The 20,400-nt window shown below is 44.4% G+C and overlaps 1 protein-coding gene across 1 annotated transcript in view; it reads left to right on the top strand.

The window, feature by feature from the left end:
• The window catches only part of STK32C (serine/threonine kinase 32C), a 173,149-nt gene extending 155,781 nt beyond the window's left edge, over positions 1-17,368 (top strand). Inside the window, exons 6-12 of the mRNA XM_082222930.1 lie at positions 2,605-2,694; positions 4,032-4,135; positions 4,268-4,384; positions 9,570-9,695; positions 9,871-10,002; positions 12,275-12,342; positions 13,650-17,368. Coding sequence (XP_082079056.1) covers positions 2,605-2,694; positions 4,032-4,135; positions 4,268-4,384; positions 9,570-9,695; positions 9,871-10,002; positions 12,275-12,342; positions 13,650-13,788 — 776 coding nt within the window. The 3' untranslated portion in view covers positions 13,789-17,368. The remainder of the gene's footprint in view (positions 1-2,604; positions 2,695-4,031; positions 4,136-4,267; positions 4,385-9,569; positions 9,696-9,870; positions 10,003-12,274; positions 12,343-13,649) is intronic.
• Positions 17,369-20,400: the final 3,032 nt, after the last annotated feature.

Here is a 20,400-nt window from a genome sequence, read left to right as displayed (position 1 = left end):
TGACACCCACATGGAGCTTCATTGGAACAGAGGCTTCCACTTCCACTTTAGCATTTACGAGTATTGGTGCTCATCCTCATGTGGGGCTCTGTGTCTTTATCAATGATCCTATGAATGCAACACAGCTTTAGAGCAGGAGTTATTCAGAGCGTAAACATATCACCACATGCAGGTTGCTTTCCTGGAGTTCTGCCATCCATATGTAAGGTTTGAGATGTTGGCCTTTCAGGAACTGGTTGGATGAGAGATTATGAGAGGCTTCAGCAGGAGAAGAGGAAGGCTTTGAGCCAGGGGAGTGGTGGTGGGTCACGGAAGACAGATCAGAGGATGAAGCTGGGGGCAGAATGGTTAGATGCTGAAGCAAGCAACAGGCTTCCGTGGGTGAGAGGAAGAAGAGGTAGAAAACACTGAAGATGTAGGACAGTCAGCTGAAGAAGAGGTAGGGACAGAAGCTGCAATAGATTCACAGGAGCCTGCCAGTCTTACTGTATTCAGGTTCCCTTCCCCTTGTCTCTAAGGGCTCGGAGAAGGAGACTTAGGTGGAAAAACAGAAAATAAAATACAGGAGTGTTTTGTTTTAGGGGAAATTGCTTGCAAAAGTGAGTATGTTAGCCAAAACTGCATTCAAAGATGTGTTTACTAGGAAAAATTCAGAGTAAAACGTTGATGATTTTTCATTATTATTATTTTTAAAAATGCAAATTGCTGCCTAAATGCAGAGAACCAAATTTAAGATGGGAAAAATGAGAACTGAAACTGCAAGATTCACCTATCTGCCATGGAACTATGCAGACTACAGGACGTATCTTGGGCTCCAACTACAAGGGATGATGGCAGACCTCTACCGTTAAAAGCTGTACTTTCCCAACCAGGAGTGCTGCAGTGTTTGTGTCCCTCTGTGAAATCTAATGTGCTAAATGGGTGCGAAGACAGTGGGGAGGAGAGTCCAACTCCTCCTGCCTTTGGGAGCTTTAAATGCCATTCCCAGACCCAGCTTTACATGACTTTGGTAGAACCACATTTAAAAACACCGGCTCAGTTATATTTAGTCTGAGTCATCTTTTCTCTGTAATGAAACTCCTTCCAGAACCAAATAGAGAGGGTGGCACATTTCATCCTTTTCAGCGTGAGCTTTGATTTGATGGCACTTGAATGAATTCATGCAATGTGTGATTCTAATGGTTTGCAATCGACGGCTGGATGATTTGTTCATGTGTCCCCTTGGTGGTGTCTTCAGCTCTTTTTCACTCAGGCAACAGCACATTCCCATATCCAGTAGCTTTTCACAAGCCAAGAAAGAGAAGTGGCAAAGGTGTGGCCTACTGTGACCCCAGTCTTCTCAAAAGCTTTTATCCTACATGTAAACATGCATAAGCCTACATGCATTTAAAGTGCTGTAGCTTATGCGTTAGTTTATCAACAGAGAAGAGGTTCAAGCAAGCCGTTTTTTCCCTACTCTTGTTCTAAGGAGAATCCTGGGAACAGCATGTCCTTTTGCTAGTGATGCCAAGGAAAAGAGTTAAATGAAAGTGATGCCTGTTGCAGAGCATATTGACGTAATTTCTAAATTACATACCATAAGTTGGCCAAAATACCAAGTTGTCATCTTGACCCATTGTAAAGAAAATCTCAATGGATCAGAATAACAACTTCTATACTAAAATTACCACAATTAGTTCACAGTGCAATATGCAGAGGTGCTTCACAATTCTAGATTTACATAAGATGGTATTATTCTTCCTCTGATATATGTTAATCTGGAATTTTAAAAACAAATTCTAGAAAGTCTTGATGGAGCATCCCTCCCTTTTTAAAATGTATTGATGTACAGGTTGAATTCATAAGATAATGAAAAATAATTCCAAATCTAGGCAATTTTTGTGGATCCTTATTCCCGAGTCCTAATTTGCTGTCATTATCTGCAAGCTTCCACTAAGAAAATTCAAATATTTGATATGTATGCATAATAAAGATGAAGGGTGTTTGTATATACCTGTTTTATTTGCATAACATAAACCACATGGGAGCACAGAGTAAGGTTACTTAAACCGACTGAAATCAATATGCCTAAGCAACCATGTTTTAGATTAAGTTCTATTCTGCTTCTAAAATCCAGATTTTTTAGGATTCTAGAATTTTTTTACCAGGATGAGGCAAATGGAAAACAGAGAACACTGGGAAAATTGTGGAAGAGTGGCTTATTGGTGTAATGAAGCCTCATTCCAAACCACTAGAAAGCCTGTGCAATCTTCCTTCAATGGTGGATTTGCCAGATGTCATCAATATGTGCCCACACTTTTTTCTGAATTCACAAGGACTAGAAACTTGTGTTTTAAAATGAAAACTGAGTTTTTTTAGCATGCTGAATTCTACAGCAGACACCAGATTCTGTGCATAATGCCTAATAGCCAGACATAATTCTTATACAGCAGCTTTATTTATCTTAATAAGAGCTAATATTGCTTGCCAGCCAGCTACAGAAAATATTTGGGGATGGTGTGACTACATGCATTAATTTTGTCCTCTGAAGTAGTTTCTTTCTGGACAACTTGGACACTTTGGATTTTCATTCTAAAAATATGTGCTGGTTTTCTTCCTTTTAAGGCCATGCACACCTAACAGATTTTAATATTGCAACAATCATCCGTGATGGTGAAAGAGCAACTGCGTTAGCTGGGACTAAGCCGTATATGGGTAAGCCAAACCTTGCCAGTTTTAAATAATAACATATTTTATCATATTCTTCCTGCATAAAACTGTTAGGATTCCCTGTGTAGCTTTCCCCCTGTGCCAGTTAGAACTGACCACCTCAAGATCTTTTATTAATGGTGCGGAAACTCAGGCAAAACACTTTCCCCCTGAACAACCAGCAAATATACAAAACCCAAAAACACTGAGCAAAAAATCCCTTCAGACACAATTAAAAACAGCTCTTTAAATAACAGGACTGAAAAAAAAGAAGAGGACTCAGTCAAACACTTGAGTAAATAGCAAAGTTTTAGCTGCCTCTGTAAACAGAAACGCTCCTGGATCTCATTTGACAGAGCGTCTCATGGAGTGATCTGGTTTGTACGTCACAGTACTCCAGTCTATGGGACATGCACTCCCAGCCACTTTGTTCCTTCCTGTCCTTTTAGCTCGGAGCAGCTTCTAAACCAAGGTTTGGCTTAAGTGTGACAGCCAAACCCGGGCTTGCAGTTAAGGTTTATTCTTGGTTGCAACTCATGGTTCAGAAGACACACTAAACCAAAGCTTGGCTTAGCTCAGCATGGCACGCAAGTTAAGGAGAAAAGCAGCTGCAAACTCCTCTCTGGGAGCTCACACTTTTGCACAAATTAGTCCATTGGGTGTGACTGCAGAGAATGTCCTGCTTCTGGTAACTACGGATCTTGAGTATGGCTTCCATTGATGACTGGAGCATGTGGGCAAGTACATATAGAAGAAAAGAGTACTTGACGTCCCCAGGTCCTAAGCCAAACTTTAAAGGTCAAAATGAGCAGCTTGATTTGAGCTTGAAAACAACCTATGCCCTCCCCAAGCCTTTGAGGAAAAACATTTTCAGAGCCATGTATCTTATTCTTGTTTCAATAGGACTGCAGTCCTGTACCCACTAAACCTGGCAGTAAATTCCACTGAAATGAGCGGGGTGTACTTCTGAATAGACATTTACAGGAATGCGCTCTTAGTTTACAGCCAGTTTCATAGAAACCAGTAGCAACCAGTGGGGTGGTATTTCTCATCTGGATTCCCAACATGAAGGTCATAGCCAGTAACCAATAAGGGAAGAGGCCAAGCCACAGGGAGGTTGGCGCATTGTGGGTGCAGCAGCAGAGACAATCAGAGACTGCTGCTCCTGCCCCAGCCTCTCTCCTGCCTCTCCCCTCTACCTTTTGGTTACCGTCAGTGATCCCTGCATTGGGAAGCCAGATGAGCAATGCCACCCCATTCTGCTCTGCTCCACTGCCTGCTACTGACCAAAGCCAAAACAGATGGAGGCATTCAGTAGTGCCCCCCCTTCTTTATCTTTTCAGCTCCAGAGATCTTTCATTCCTTTCTGAATGGTGGAACTGGTTACTCCTTCGAAGTTGACTGGTGGTCCCTTGGAGTGATGGCATACGAGCTCCTCCGTGGATGGGTATCCTGTTCTTTAGTGTTTAAAAAAGATTGTTTGGCATTATTTCAGTGCTTTGTGTTCCTCAGAAGTAAGCCTGGGATTCCACCCACCCACCCCCGGTTTTTCAATATCTTTTTTCCTTCTTTTTCTCAGAGGCCTTATGACATCCACTCTAACAGCCCCGTGGAATCCTTAGTTCAGTTGTTCAGCACTGTGAGTGTCCAGTACGTAACAGGATGGTCAAAGGACACGGTCGCCTTATTAAGAAAGGTAAATAACTTATCTATCCAGGAAGGGCTGCAATTATTTATTAAAGGTAAAGGTAAAGGTACCCCTGCCCGTACGGGCCAGTCTTGACAGACTCTGGGGTTGTGCGCCCATCTCACTCAAGAGGCCGGGGGCCAGCGCTGTCCGGAGACACTTCCGGGTCACGTGGCCAGCGTGACATCGCTGCTCTGGCGAGCCAGAGCCGCAAACGGAAACGCCGTTTACCTTCCCGCTAGTAAGCGGTCCCTATTTATCTACTTGCACCTGAGGGTGCTTTCGAACTGCTAGGTTGGCAGGCGCTGGGACCGAACAGCGGGAGCGCACCCCGCCGCGGGGATTCGAACCGCCGACCTTTCGATCGGCAAGCCCTAGGCGCTGAGGCTTTTACCCACAGCGCCACCCGCGTCCCTTGCAATTATTTATTAGCACAATGCAAATAATAAGGGCCTTGATCCAAATAGACGTGCTCATGCTGACTTGCCTGCATGTTGCTGCACGCATGTATCTGTGATTGCTTGGTCTCCAGACAGATGGCACCCTGTGCATTGTTTCCAGTGCAATGCCAGGAAGCAAGCTATGCATCTCTGGGATTTGAATGCAGAGCTACTCTGCTTGGAACAATATTCACAGTGCCCTTTTGCTCAGAGGCTTCTCAGTCCAGACTATGTGCCACTCCCTCTAGAGAAGAACCATAGCAACCTCCAACCTAGTGGATGCTGTAAACTTTCACCAACCTAGTGCCCTTTAGATGTTTTTGACTACAACTCCCATCAGTCTCAGGGGCACCATCTGCTCTAGACTGGGTGCCATCGTTGATATTCGTGGAATTAGCACGCTAAGGAAACACCTATGAAATAGACAAGTGAGGTGATCCTCCAGCTCCTGATCTCCTTTCTGGTGTGACTCGAATTCATTTACAGCTGTTCTCTTTGCAAGGCTTAAATATTACCAGCCAACAATTATTAGGTTATATTTTTTTCACTCATAAACATTAGGACTGTGCACGGACATCCCCCACACAAGATCTACACTGCAGCCCCATTCTGTGGGCCCTGGATCAGACTGGTTTGCCCTGTATGCCACCCACCCTGCCCCAAATCCACCCCAAAGCAATTTGTGGGCAGAGCTAAGGGATTTTACAGGGTTTTTTTTTAAATGCTACTTCAACATGTGGTTAAAATAGGGTTTAAAAATACAGTTAGGAGGGTGTACACCAGCATTGCACAGGATTGGATCCTCCCACTTAATAGCGGAGCCAATCCTGCATGGTGCTGCTTCGGGGGAAGGAATAATGCAACCGCCCAGTTGGTCCCTTATTTTTTAAAGTTTCTCTTCCATGCCTGGCTCTCCTTCCTGCTTGGCACCCTGCCCCCCCCCCAACAGCTCCAAAGAAGCTTGACTTGGCTTTGGGCTTTGGGCCTTGAGTGAATCCATTGCACAGCCCTAATAAGTGTTAGTAAGAAGCTGTGGTTATTATTATTACTTAACAGAGCAATTGTTTACATGTGAACAAGTTCTGATGTACATCCAGAATGCCCTTACCTGCAAGGCCTGTCCCCATCCTTTCCCTGGAGGAACTGCTCCCAGGTTATAGATCAGGTTCATCAACTGAAATGAAGGCGATAACTGATATGAATATCTGGGTGTGTACAGAATTCAGCATTAGCATGATAATTATGGAAAACAGTAGCCAATTATTGCAACTTCTTGTAAGTTCGGGGTAGAGTGCGGGTGTTTGGAAGCCTAGTAGTATGTCAGAATTATCACTCTCTAATAGTGAATTCAGGTGCTGAGTGCTGACAGCATTGGAGCTACAAAAGGGGGGTGGCGATGGGAAAGAAGAGGGAATGTGCTCGGGGAAACCCCAAGAGTTTCACAAGTCTAGACAAAGTTCAGAAACAAAACCCCTCAAAGGAGAACTGGGCATGCTCAGTAGCCATGGGCTGTCAAGTGTCATTTGGAAAAGAAGAATGAAAAAACCTGGGATTAGGATGGAATGGAATGTCCTGTAGTACAGCTAGCTGGCTGGCTGGCTGGCTGGAAGCTTGAGCACAAGTCCTGTTGTTAGGAGATAAGGATACGTCGCAGCATTCTGTTGCCGGCTCCACCTGTAATATCTTAGAGGCAATGTGGAGGAGAGCAATGCAGGCTTCCAGTGGCTTTTCTGTACAGCCCCTTGCACTCAGATAAAGAAACTCATGTTCATTTTTCAGTAACAGTTACCAAGTAATATGTGCCTCATTAGATAACGTTTTCCTATTTCTGTGAGAGAGGAAACCTGTCATTCTGTGTTTATAAATGTTGGATAGTTTTTAAAAGCTAGATTTCAGCATCCTGTTAAAAATATATATAAAAATGCATAAACCCAACAGTAATAGCAATTGAGCATCTCCAGTGTAAGCCAATGGAAGGTGGACAATATACATAATTAAAGTTTGATTTTTAAGTGGAGTTCCATTATGAAACAATTCTATTGAAACTTGCTCAACAAGAGCACAGATGCCCTCTGCTGGATTTGTGTAGGAACACAGCCCAGTCTTAAAAACAAACATCATCTAGAAGAAAATGAATATAGCCATAGCAGAAAATAACATTGAACAAATTATGTAAGCACACAATATAAAGCAGTTTTCTACATGCTTTTGCAAAGGATCTGGCTAGCGTATAATCATAATTAGTGTTAACTACCATTCCTTTAACTTTAAAGGGCATATTGAGATTCCCTTTTTGGTGAAGCTATAGAACAGGGGTCGGCAACCTTTTTCAGCCATGGGCCAGTCCATTGTGCCTCAGACCTTGTGGGGTGCCAGACTATATTTTGGAAAAAATAATAATGAACGAATTCCTATGTCCCACAAATAACCCAAAGATGAATTTTAAATAAAAGGACACATTCTACTCATGTAAAATTGAAGGAATGGGTTTCTGAGCAGTCAGTTTAAAACTGACACACACACCCTTTCTTCTTAGCATTTCTAAAATGCTTTAACTTGAGCTGTTGAGCAAATGCATAACAAGAACACAGCTGCATAAACAAGGCTCTCTCCTTTATCAGTCTGTGACGATAAGGCTGGCCTTGTCCACTCTAAAGTGGAACAGAGATGACAACTCTAGGTCTTATCTTACCACAACCCTGACTCACAGACCTAAGTCCAGGAACAAAGCCAGAGTGCATTCTCGGAGATGATGACCTCTTCCTCCAAGATAAGAGTAGGAAGAGGAAGTACAGGAAGGAAGATCCTTTTATGGTTGAGAATACCAGAGCAGGAACATATGTGATGTCAACCTGCGTACATAGGCTGACAAGGTTGTGTTCCTAGGGAAAGAGGGAGAGGGTGCCTGGAGGATATATATACTGCATGAAACGTCTCAATTCTTTGGACTTGCTGTGGACTCACCACGCAAGTGCCTTCTGCTATCTGGACCCCGGGCCTTAGGTTGCCTACCCCTGCTATAGAATGGTGGTATGGAAACTGTTGGTTGAGTTGCTAACTGGCAGCGATCAAGCAATCAGACAGCTGCTTTCCTGCTTGCCAAAGTCACTCTGGCTCCACCCGAGAGGGGCATGTGCCACACTTCTGAGTTGGGTTAAATGGCTGGAAGATACAAATTCTGCCAAACTGGCTTGATCCATACAGTGAGCCTCAAGTCTGGCTTCAGTGCTTTATCAGAACTCTCAAAACATGGGAGGAACCAAACTACCTATTACACTACATGTGTAGCATGGAGAAGTGGGGTGGGGGAGGCATGCTCAACTAATCATAGGAACAGGAGGTCCCAATTTTCATCATGACTGTGGCACATGGGGACAGGAGGCTTAGCCCTTCTTTCCTCAGCTTCAATGCAGAAAAACAATTGCCTGTCCCCAGCTTAGAAAAAAATTCCCATTGGTGCATTTAGCACTAAGGTGTAGTTTTTCCCTTAAAAGTAGAGCACTTGCTCCACATACAGGGGTCCCACGTGCAACCCATAGTTAATGTTAACTATCGTTTATAAACCATAGTTAATGTTGAAGTGTTTGAAAGATGATCACTTAAATATTGGTTTATTATGTCCTCCTTCCTCCATTAAAGGAAACACAAGCCAGGAAGAGCCACAGTTTGCTCATAGCTCTGTAGTTTTTGGGCAGTGATGGCTCTTTAACCATCGTTAAGGGGAAGGTCAGGGTTTGCACACAACACTAAGCTATCATTAGTGCTAACCAAGGCTGAGAAACCAACTACCTTAATGATCTATGTTTAACCACAGTTAACCATGGTTAAGCTGCTGCACTGGGTTCACACATGACACTAAGTCACAGTTTAATAAGCCATGGTTTAGCTTAATGTGTGAACCAGACCACTGTGATTAGAAGGATGGCACCTGATGGCAGGGCCAGCCTCGTCTGCAGTGTGGTCAAGTCCTTTTTATTAAGAAAGGTGTTTGCCATATCACAAGTTGAGCACTGATTTTGCTGACTTAAAAAAAATGGTGACTAGATCTACTTAATTTCTTAGCTTTTGTGGGGGATTGTCCTCAGCTATCTGTGTTTATAATGTTTCCATGGTGCAAATTTTGTTAATTGGTTTTGAATGTTACTTGTGTCTTGTGTAACATTTTTCTTTATGCTTCTTTATGTTTGCCAGCCATTATTAATATTGTATGGGGTTTTTTGCTAGGGATTCTGGGTCTACATTTTGAAAATAAATGAATAGGGTATGCACTGCTGAACATTGAACAGGTTCATAAAGAGATGATTAGCATAAAGATCACCTACATGATCGGTACATCTCATGATTAGTATTTATGCTACCAATAACAAAAGGGCCATTTGTCCTCTCTGATCTGTGGCTGATCCCACCAGTGCAGGATTAGTAGAATATTGGCCAATGGAAACACGGAAACTGCCAGGGTTATAGGCAGCAGAAGACTAGCTGGATCTTCCACTGAAATAAATGGGGAAATGAATGAACTAAGGAAAAGGCACAATTCAAATAAATGGGAGACAAAATGAATGAAATTTTTAGAATTAATATGAACAGGAAACTAGATTTTGTGTCCCCACCCCCTTGAACAGCTCTAGTGAGACTCACACAGATGTCATAGCCATGTAAGAGAGGTAGTATTAGGAATTGGCCCAGATCAAGGCAGATTTTACTGTTCTATCAAAATCAAGCTTTGCCTCAACACTCAACATTTGCTATTTCAGCTTCTGACAGTGAACCCTGAGCACCGGTTTTCTAGCTTAGCTAGCATCCAGACTTCTTCCTACTTATCTAACGTGGACTGGGACGAAATCTGCGAAAAGAAAGTGGAGGCAGGATTTGTGCCTAACGTAAGTCGAAGAGATGAGTACGTTTGTTTCTGTCCCTGATCCCTATGTATTGTGAAGCGGGGGAAAGAGAAAGCCAGGGATTTTCTGTTCTGCAAACAAATTTGGCATGCCGCTCAATTTACCTTGCTTGTCAATCACATGGCTTTGAGGCAATATCCTGGTCTGCTTTTAACAGAAAGGCCGTCTGCATTGTGACCCCACCTTTGAGCTGGAGGAGATGATCCTGGAGTCGAGGCCGCTGCACAAGAAGAAAAAGAGGCTTGCAAAGAATAAATCCAGGGATAATAGCAAGGATAGCTCACAATCGGTATGTGTCCCCTTACAATTTCCCCCCAAAAACTGATGAAGTGCTGAGTTACTGTGGGGCCAGTTACTTTGCAAAGAATGAGAGACTGGTCTCTGCTAGAGGGTGGCAGTGCTGTTTTTGCTTTCAGCTATGTGAGAATAAAGGGCATTTGCATTCTACCATTCTCTTATTTACCGTATTTGTCGCTCTATAGGATGCACTTTTCCCCCTCCAAAAATTAAGGGGAAATGTTTGTGCCTCCTATGGAGTGAATGCAGGCTCCTTGGCTTCAGCAAAAGCAACGCGAAGCCTCCAAAGCACAGGGAGCGCTCCCTCCGTGCTCCGGAGGCTATGTGTTGCTTTCGCTGAAGCCTGGAGAGTGAGAGGCGTCGGTGCGCACTGACCCCTCTCACTCTCCAGGCTTCAGGGATAGCTGCCTGAAGCCTTTGGAGTGCAGCGGGACCTCGCACTGCACTCCAAAGGCTTTGGGTTCCTTTTGCTGAAGCTGGGAGAGCAAGACTCTCCTGGCTTCAGCAGAGAGGGAGAGCTGCGCAGCGCCCCTTCAGCAAAGCGGGAGGAGAAATGGAAGGGGCTTCATTTCTCCTGCCACTTCGCTGAAGGGGCGCTGAGCAGAGAGGGGGAGAATTTTTTTTCCTTGTTCTCCCCCTCTAAAACAAGGTGCATCCTATGGTCGGGTGCGTCCTATAGAGCGAAAAATACGGTAATTCCTCTAGGGGGGACCTTTACCAGCCCAAGGGGCTGTCCCAGGGCAACATCCCACAGACATATGGTAGTGGGTGGAGCCAGAGGTGAAAAGTAGGTGGGGCAATGGGTGTGACTCAGTGGGTGTGTACAGTAGGCTACATTCCAGCCATGCAAAAGTCAGAGGATTCTACATACGCTCCTCTGCATCTAGGCAAACAAGGGTTACGATCACAGTTCAAAAGCCAGAGCTATGTATTATCACTTGGATGAGGGTGTTGAGGAGAACCAGACAGGGAAGTTTGGCCTGGGGGTGGGGAGCTAGGACAAGTCCCAAGGGCTGAATAAGGAGACCTGGAGGGCCTGAGGCTCCTCACTTCTGCTCCACCATATTAGGCAATCATGTGAATGCAATGGCAGAGAACTTGCCTTCCATTAGGTGATATGTGGCACCAGTGGCTTTGCTGCAATGCGCTGTATGTGGGGCTACCTTTGAAGGTGACCAGGAAACTACAACTAATCCAGAATGTGGCAGCTAGACTGGTGACTGGGAGCGGCCGCTGAGACTACATAACACCGGTCTTGAAAGACCTACATTGGCTCCCAGTACATTTCCAAGCGCAATTCAAAGTGTTGATGCTGACCTTAAAAGTCCTAAATGGCCTTGGCCCAGTATACTTGAAGAAGCATCTCCACCCCCATCATTCAGCCCGAACACTGAGGTCCATCTCTGAGGGCCTTCTGGTGGTTCCCTCCCTTCTTGGTATGAAGACCTAATGGCGCCCTCCCTGTGGAATGCCCTCCCATCAGATGTCAAGGAATTACTGTGGTACCTTGGGTTAAGTACTTAATTCGTTCTGGAGGTCCGTTCTTAACCTGAAACTGTTCTTAACCTGAAGCACCACTTTAGCTAATGGGGCCTCCTGCTGCTGCTGCGCTGCCAGAGCACAATTTCTGTTTTCATCCTGAAGCAAAGTTCTTATCCTGAAGCACTATTTCTGGGTTAGTGGAGTCTGTAACCTGAAGTGTATGTAACCTGAAGCGTATGTAACCAGAGGTACCACTGTAAACAACTATCTGACTTTTAGAAGACATCTGAAAGCAGCCCCATTTAGGGAAGTTTTTAATGTTTTATGTTTTGTTGTGTTTTGATGTGGCTGGGGAGGCCCGGCCAGATGGGTGGAGTATAAATAATAAAATTATTATTATTACAGACCAGAATGAAGGAACCAAAGAGACGCTTCCAAGTTGGTCTTAGTGTTTGTGCTATATAAGTCAACTCGGGAGCCGCCAGTATGAGGTGCACTGTCCCCCCAGCTTCCCAGCACTGTGGGCTGCTGCTGCTTACTGTGGAGGAGAGTGGGGTGGAGCGGGGAGCTCAGTGCAGTGTGGCACATGGTGGCAAGTGCGTCTGATTGGCTCCCTGCACCTTGCCACTCCCCCTCTCTGTAGTGACGGTGGCCAACAGCGTCGGGAGGCTGCGAGAACCATGGAGCCACACTTGCCTCGCCCCACTAGCACCTCCTGAGTAAATGTCATTCAGAAATTTTGACAGAAAGTGCATGTTAACTGTTTTCTTTTCTTTTATAAGGAAAACGACTACCTCCAGGATTGCCTGGAAGCAATTCAGCAAGATTTTGTCATTTTTAACAGAGAAAAGTAAGTTTAGGAAGATGCTTTAAGGGAATGGGGAGAGGGGCTTGTTTTCATTGGCACCTAAGTTAACTTAAGGAAGCTCATGGGAGAAAAGTTTCCCGTCTCTTCCTTCCCACAGCAGAGCCCTATCACCCTCCGAAAGGGTGCCCCTCCAAGTCATGACCTCCCCCCAGGAGGCTTTTCTTGGGACACTGGGAAGTATTGAGAGGGCGCAAAGGGGAGAAGACTTTCCTTCAATGAATTTCCTTAGGCTAGCTTACCATAGCACCCAAGCCGCTAAGCAGTATTTGAATTGGGTGCAGAGTTAACCTCCTTATGCCAGCCAACTGATGTCCTCTAGATGTTTTGTACTACAACTCCCATCATCCCTGACCATTGGTCATGCTGGCTCGAGCTGATGGGAATTGTAGTCTAAAACATGTACTGTAGTGAGAATCTGGCTAGGGAAGGCTGCTTTGTGCTATAGATGCCCCCTGGTGGTGAAGAGGGAGAAGGGGATACTGTTATTACTAGCAGACCTACTCCATATTTTGAATCGGTTAGCTATCATAGCACTAATGACTGTTCATATACAAAAATTGCACGTATGCCTCTGTTCATCGCGCAAGTATCATTTTTAACCTAAGTGACAGTGCAATGTGAATTGTGGTGTTTTATTTTTTAAAGTATTCCACAAGGATGTTCTAATTAGGAGGAGGTGGCATACGGCACAAACAGCCTGAGGTCAGCTAGTTTACAATTCCCTACAACTTTGAAGCAATCAAAATGTCAGAAACTTGAACAAAGAATGTATCATACATAATTCAAAAAAGAGATTTGTGCAAAATGACAGAAATGCAGGAAGACAGCTTGGCCTGAGATGAAGTTCCTTTAAAAAAAAAAAAAAAGAGTGTGTTAGACCCAAGTTGTGCTGGCATGATTTAAATCATTCAAACAGGGAAGGGAGTCATTTCACAGAAATAACCTGCTGTGTCGATTCTCTGCCCTCTCCATGGTTGCATTTCAAGAAGCAACACGATGGGAGGTGATGTGAAAGGAGTTTCTAAACTGATTAAATTAATTAAAATTGATCAGCATTGTCTGAGTAAACCCTCAAAATGTCCTCACGAACGCCCTTTTTACAAGTCCTGGCCCCAGAGGCCACAATCAGCTAAAAGGGAGGGCTTGAAACTCATACCAAATCTCCCTAAAGTGCACATTTTAAATCCCCATTTTAAAAACCACATGCTTCATCTCAAAGCACCACTTTCGTAACCTCGTTTTCACACTGCCGTGATAGCCTTCCTTCTCTCTCGCTCTCTCTTGTACAGGTTGAAGAGGAGCCAAGATCAAATGAACGAGTCCATTTCTCCTCCTGAAACCACCGACGAAGCTGAGACTGAAACAGAATCTGAAAATTCCAACCTGAATATGTGTAGCTCAGTATGTTCTTCCACAGGCAGCAGCTAGGACTACGGAGAGGAGGCAAAGGGGCCGGGAGCTTGCGCACCTCTTGAATAAATCATTCTCAGGTTGCACTGACAAGCCGATGACAGGACACTGAGTACCTTGGTTGAAGAAAAGAAGAGGAGTCACACAAAACAACACTGTAGAGCCACAGCAGAGGCACATCGTTCTTACAGAACTCATGGATTTTTTTTTTCCTTCAGAAAGGGATCGCCTCTTTTACCCAATACTTTGCTATGCAACACTTTGGTGAAAACCTTTCCATTTCTTCCTTTGCTCTTTTCTTTTCGCAGGGACAGACAGTGGGGTCTGAAGGATATTGGCAAGGCGATAAGGGTTCCAGACCCAGTTCCAGAGTAGGTCCAAGAGAATGCAGATTGAAAGCATGCATAGTGGTCCCAGAGGACTAGGAAAGGGGGCAAAAGCCACTGGAAGCTCACTTTTATGGGACCGTCCTTAATATGCCAGCTAAGGCTCATGCATGCAAGATTGTCTCTTGGTATTTTCAGAGCATTAGAGAGTTCTTACGGACCGTGGCAGTTGCAAAATACTTGTATGTTCAACTGGGACAATACAGTGACAACTTGGCCATACATGATTTTCAGAGGGCCCAATCTCAGCATTAATGGATCCTTTCCAGTGGTTCTGTCCAGGGCCAAATATGCTGGGTTTTTGCAGCATGGAATTTTAAAATGGTTTTGCTGCAAGGTAGAGCGTTTTCCTAAACATGCCGAATTGTTTCACAAAGCTATCCTTACTTAACAAGGAGCTGTTTAAGCTACAAGCATATTAATAGAGGTTAGTGTTTTCTTCACTCATAATGAAGGAGCAAGGCACTAGTTTGGCTGGATGTAGGTGAGATAGCTATAAAGCAATGCCCTAGTTATGCAGGAAGTGATGCGTTGATGCGCTTTTTTTTTGTCTGCGTCATTCTAAGTGTATTTTAATGTATTGCATAGGATGTCTGTCTCAACTTCTTGCGAGGACAGGAGAGGTCCGATGATTTCCTCCAGCTGTGGATATTGCCTTTTTAAATGTTTCAGAAGCCCTTTTCTTCCCTATCCTACAATCCTGTTCACACTTACCTGGGAATCAGCTTCATTGAACTCAATGGGACATAGTTCTGAGTAGACTTGCATAGGATTGCATTGCCAGTGGGCTTTAGGTTACTCTGATAAAAGCGCTTAGAACCCCTGGTTCTAGGACAGTAAATATATGTGTTGTACATAAATATCGTAAGTGTTTTAATGCAAAGCTGTTTGTTACCAGCTGTCTATGAGATTGCCATGTTTGCATTCCAGTTGTGTTTTCCTGTAGGAACGTGAACTTAGCATGCTTTTACTTTCAAGGCATTTCTCCCTTGCCCTGCTGTTTTATTGAGGCGCCTGCTACAGGCCAATATGCCAGGGTTGGAACCAAGGTCCTACGAACACAGGAACCAATTTACAGCCTTACTTACGAAGCTACAACTACCTCTGTAGCAGTGCTGTAACAAGTTCCTTTATATTCCATCACTGCTAAGGAACAGGGATTTGCATGGAATTCACACCGACTCCCTTAGCGTGGGGTTTCCACGAATATTTTTGGTCTTGATGGTTTGCTTTCCATTTTAATTTCCACAAACGCAGCACACGGCATAACCGGTGCGGAGCAATTTTGTACAGACAACAACCAAAACGTAGTTGCCTTTTCCACAGTTTTATGTGGAGTTTGGTTAGGAAATGAGCATTGTGCACAACCAAAATTTCACAAAGAACAAAATTCAAGTTTGCTGGTGGAGTACAATGTAGGGGTATTCAAAGAAGCCAAAGCTTTTCCTATCAGTTCCTCTCCCTAGCCCAAACCAAGGGAATGGCAGCACCCCCCTCCCACTCTACAATGAAACTGCACTCACTTTTGGAAGGGGTAGCACAGTCTCACAATACCTGGTGCTACGCTGGTATTGCAGGAATATCACACTGCAGGCGTTGCCATCTATGCCAGCAGAAGTGTTTAGAGTCAAAGCGCCAACTCGGTTAGTCAACTGATTCGGCTGCATTAGCACAAGAGACTTCGCGGCACACATACTCCAGCTTGAATCCCACACTTAAGTGTGGGTTGGCAATTGCATGCTCTGTTACTCTGCTGTGATGAATTCATCAATCGCAGATTTAACGTTCTGAATTATTCATCCTTTCCTCCAAGTGGACTCTTGGAAGGAGTGTGTGCTGTGCACCTACCATTGTGTCGAAGATTCTGCCATTATTTTCTTAAAACAACAACAATCCTGATACCATCTAAAAACATTATCTTCATTCAATAGATATAATAGATATTCTTCTTCTTCTCCTTATTGGCTACTTGATTCATGGAAAAGCGGCATCTGCTTTGTCCTTTTAAATTGGTGCCATGCCACTTTAAGCAAAGAATCCTGGGAGGTGTAGTTTGTTAAGGGTGCTGAGAGTTGTTAGGAGATCCTCCTTGTGGAGTTGCAATCTCCAGGGTGATTTAGCAGGGTGATTTCCTTCTTCCCAGGAAAGCTACACTTCCTCCCTGCCCTTGAGTCATTTATTCTGCCAGTACTGTACTGCATTCCTGATACACAATATAGCACACTGACTTTGAGGAATCGAGGGTTTGATTGAGGCACAATCTTTTAGACGAGGAATTTATGTATTTTTAAAGCCTGTTCCTATGTACTTTACTAAAGCGATGTACTTTTCCTTTTCACTATAATACCTGATACGTGTGGGGTGCAATCACAGGGACCTGTGGTTTCTAAGAAATAACTCTAAAATAAATGCTTATATTGAGCACAATGGTTATTGGTATCAATCACCAGTCAGCAAGCGAAGAACTGGCTTGTTTCAGCAGTTAGAATTTGTTGTGTATTTACAAGCAGGTAATCGAATCCGCTTTGGTGTGGACCGTGGCTATTGTAAAACATTCCAATGGGGATGGGCGCTAAGGTCCAAAAAGCAGCCCGTGCCCTGATCATTTGTCTGTAAATTTTGCATACCAGTAAATATGTGAGTTAATGCCTCTCACTCTTGTTGATGGTGAATCACTATAAATGCTGAAAGGGACCAAGACTTGGACAGAAGCATTCTTGTTGATGGAAGCAGGAATGATGCCATACTATAAAAACATGAGACAAGCCCTGCTGGATCAGGCTGACGTTCCATCTCGTCCAGCGTCCTCTTCCCAAAGTGGCCAGGTGCCTGTGAGAAGCCCACAATCAGAATCTTGGTCAAATGTATACCACTTGGTCGACCACATGAAAAGGCCTATTGCAAAGAAAGCCCACACAGTACAATCTAGATGTCATTTGATTACAACTTCCCATCAGTTCTAGCCAGACTGGCAAATGGGAGCTGAAATCCCACAATATCTTGAAGGCACCAGACTGGCTGCTCTGGTACAGTGGACCAAGTGTTGACTGGTAGGGTCCAATGCCAACTTGGCTGTGGGGCTAATCAGCCAGTCCCTATGTCTCAGCCCAACTCACCTCACAGGCTTTCTGTGAGAATAAAATGGGACCGGTCGCATGTATGCCGCCCTCAGTTTCTTTGGTGGAAGGCTGCAAGCCAACCACAGGTGTTTTTTTTATTAAAAAATTAATAATACGATGGAGAGAAGCAAGAGAAGCCTGGGAGGTAAAATAGTAGCAGAGCTTCTAGTGTTGCAGGTGAGCTGGCAACTTCACATTCAGGTTATCTTGATGTGATTTTGGCCCTCACATCTGAACATTTCACCGTTATGGTAAGATATAAAAATACGCACACACGCACACACACACACACACACAGAGAGAGAGAGAGAGAGAGAGAGAGAGAGAGAGAACCATATATCATATGGTGTTTAATGAACGCAGTAGATGGGGCTTGCAGATCTCTGAATTAGGAGCTCACTTGGTGCAACCTGAGCTACAGTAAGCCGCTTCTCCAGTTTATCAGCAGGAGCCGTCATTGTACATGCAAACTATTCGTGGGGATAAACCTCAGAGAAGTAATATTTAAAAACAAATGCAAAACACCTGTGTTGGCAATAGAAAGCTAAGGTGCCGATGGGATCTTGATGCATCAAGGGTGACTATTCTTTTGTCAGTTTATTACAGTGCAATTTTACTTTGTAAAATATCTTTGTAAACAAGGTTCGTTCATTTCTGTAAGTTTTACTGCATGAAAAGGAACAGTCTGTTCTATGAGGACATTTCAGTTACAGCAATATGTTTGTGGGATTGTTTTTATTTTGGCAGGTATCTGCAGAAAAGTCATTGCATTTGTGGAGTAATAAATGTGTTTTGGTTTTTTTTAAAAAAACAGAACTGAATGTTAACATTTATTTATAGGATTTTGAAAACAACAACACAGCAGCAACATGCAATGGTGTGGCAAGTAGAAAGTGGTCACTGAAAAGTCCTTTTTGGCAAAGGTTGCAGGGCAGAAGCAGAGTGACATCTGGATGAGATGCATGCCTACTGAACGATAATCCTACTGGACAAGTCAGGCCAATATCAGTAGCCTCCACCCATGCTGAGTGTACCTGACAAGTCAGAAATCATGCAGCTCCATGCTGCTGACCAAAATGCTCCTCTGCCTCTGATCCTAAGGACACATGAAAATCTGCTGTATCCTGAGTAAGACCATCTAGTTCAGACAGGTCCCTCCCAGTCCTTCCTGGAGACGCTGGGGATTGAACCTCCATTCAACACATGTTCTCTGCCTGCATTGCCCACCAGTAATGGTATGGCGCTTCTCTCCTCTAGAACAGTGTTTTGCTGTGAGCTTCCACAGCTGTTCATTAGATGGTAATGAGCTTTTGTTAGATTATTCATAGAGATTTCTTCTCTGATCCAGCCAGAGGTACTTTGTGCACAGGTGCAGACCAAATTCCTAGCCAGATAGACAATGATGCATGAGAACAGATGCTGTGAGCAGGATTCATCAACCCAATCCAACAGCCAGGGCATGTAGACCCATCAAATAATGTACAATAGCACCAATCAGCTGTTTGGGGGAGGAGAGGGAGCCGTACTTTTTCTCCGCACCAAACATCTGATCCGTCCATCATTGATTATCTGACAGGGCTATGGATATACAGCCCATCTGCTTTGTGTGCATGGTGTGTTAAAGGCCAAGTGTGTGTGAATGGTGTTATAGGCCAAGCATGGGGAACGGGTGGTGCTGTGGTCTAAACCACTGAGCCTCTTGGGCTTGCTGATCGGAAGGTCGGCGGTTCGAATCCACACGACAGGGTGAGCTCTCATTGCTCTGTCCCACCTCCTGCCAACCTAGCAGTTCGAAAGCACACCAGTGCAAGTAGATAAATAGGTACTGCTGCAGTGGGAAGGTAAATGCCGTTCCCGTGCACTCTGGCTTCTGTCACGGTGTCCTGTTGCGTCAGAAGTGGTTTAGTCATGGTGGCCACATGACCCAGAAAGCTGTCTGTGGACAAATGTTGGCTCCCTTGGCCTGAAAGCAAGATGAGCGCCGCAATACCATAATGGCCTTTTGACTATACTTAACCGTCAAGGGGTCCTTTACCTTTTATCTTTTATAGATCAAGCAGAAATATTATATGTTCGAGAGGAGTAAACAAATGATTCCCCCCCCTACACAAACTCCAACTGATCTCCCAAATTGCTTCTTGGTGCATCACAGTATATTGAAGTACAGTGGTACCTCTGGTTACGTACTTAATTCGTTCCGGAGGTCTGTTCTTAACCTGAAACTGTTCTTAACCTGAAGCACCACTTTAGCTAATGGGGCCTCCCGCTGCTGCCGCGCCACCAGAGCACAATTTCTGTTCTCATCCTGAAGCAAAGTTCTTAACCCGAGGTACTATTTCTGGGTTAGCGGAGTCTGTAACTTGAAGCGTATGTAACCCGAGGTACCACTGTATTGGGGTGGGTGGGGGAAGCACACCACAAGACCTGTACAAATGTATCTCTTTGAACATAAGAAGAGGCTGCTGGATCAGGCCAATGTCCCATCTAGTCCCGCATCCTGCTCTCACAGTGGCCACCCAGATGCCTGTGGGAAACCTGCAAGAAGGACCTGAGCTCACTCTCCCCTCCTGTGGCTTCCAGCAACTGGTACTCAGAAGCATAACTGCGTCCAACCATGAAGGCGGAGCATAGGCATCATGGCTAGTAGCCTTTGATAGCCTTATCCTCCACAAATATGTCCCATCCTCATTTAAGGTAATCCAGGTTGGTGGCCCTCACTGTCTCTCATGGGAGTGAATTTTTCCATAGTTTAACTGGGTGAAGAAGTGCCCTTTTTAATCTGTTCTGAATAGACCAACGTTCAGCTTCAGTGCATGTCCCTCTCTTTAGATGACCATTGTTGCATGAGTTGGGTTATTTCCTTACATTTATATGCCACCTTTCTTCCATCATGGAGCACCAGGTGGTCTCCCATCCAGGCATTGGCCAGAGCAAGACCTGCTTAGCTTCAGCAAGGTATTGGTGTCATGTGCCTTCAGTTCATATCCTGGGATGAAGAAGCTACACTTGACCTTTCTCATGTTATACTGGAGCAATGTAAATGAGGAAGTTGCACTTTTGCATTTCCCTGTGGATGCTCTTTGGGCCAGTCATAACAAGTTCATTCCTGTGGCATCTCCACTTTT

The sequence above is a fragment of the Podarcis vaucheri genome (assembly GCF_965113315.1).
Source record: "Podarcis vaucheri genome assembly, chromosome: 5".
Classification (NCBI taxonomy): domain Eukaryota; kingdom Metazoa; phylum Chordata; class Lepidosauria; order Squamata; family Lacertidae; genus Podarcis; species Podarcis vaucheri.
The sequence above is the reverse complement of the archived record's forward strand: the minus strand, read 5'-3'. Positions and strand labels throughout refer to the sequence as shown.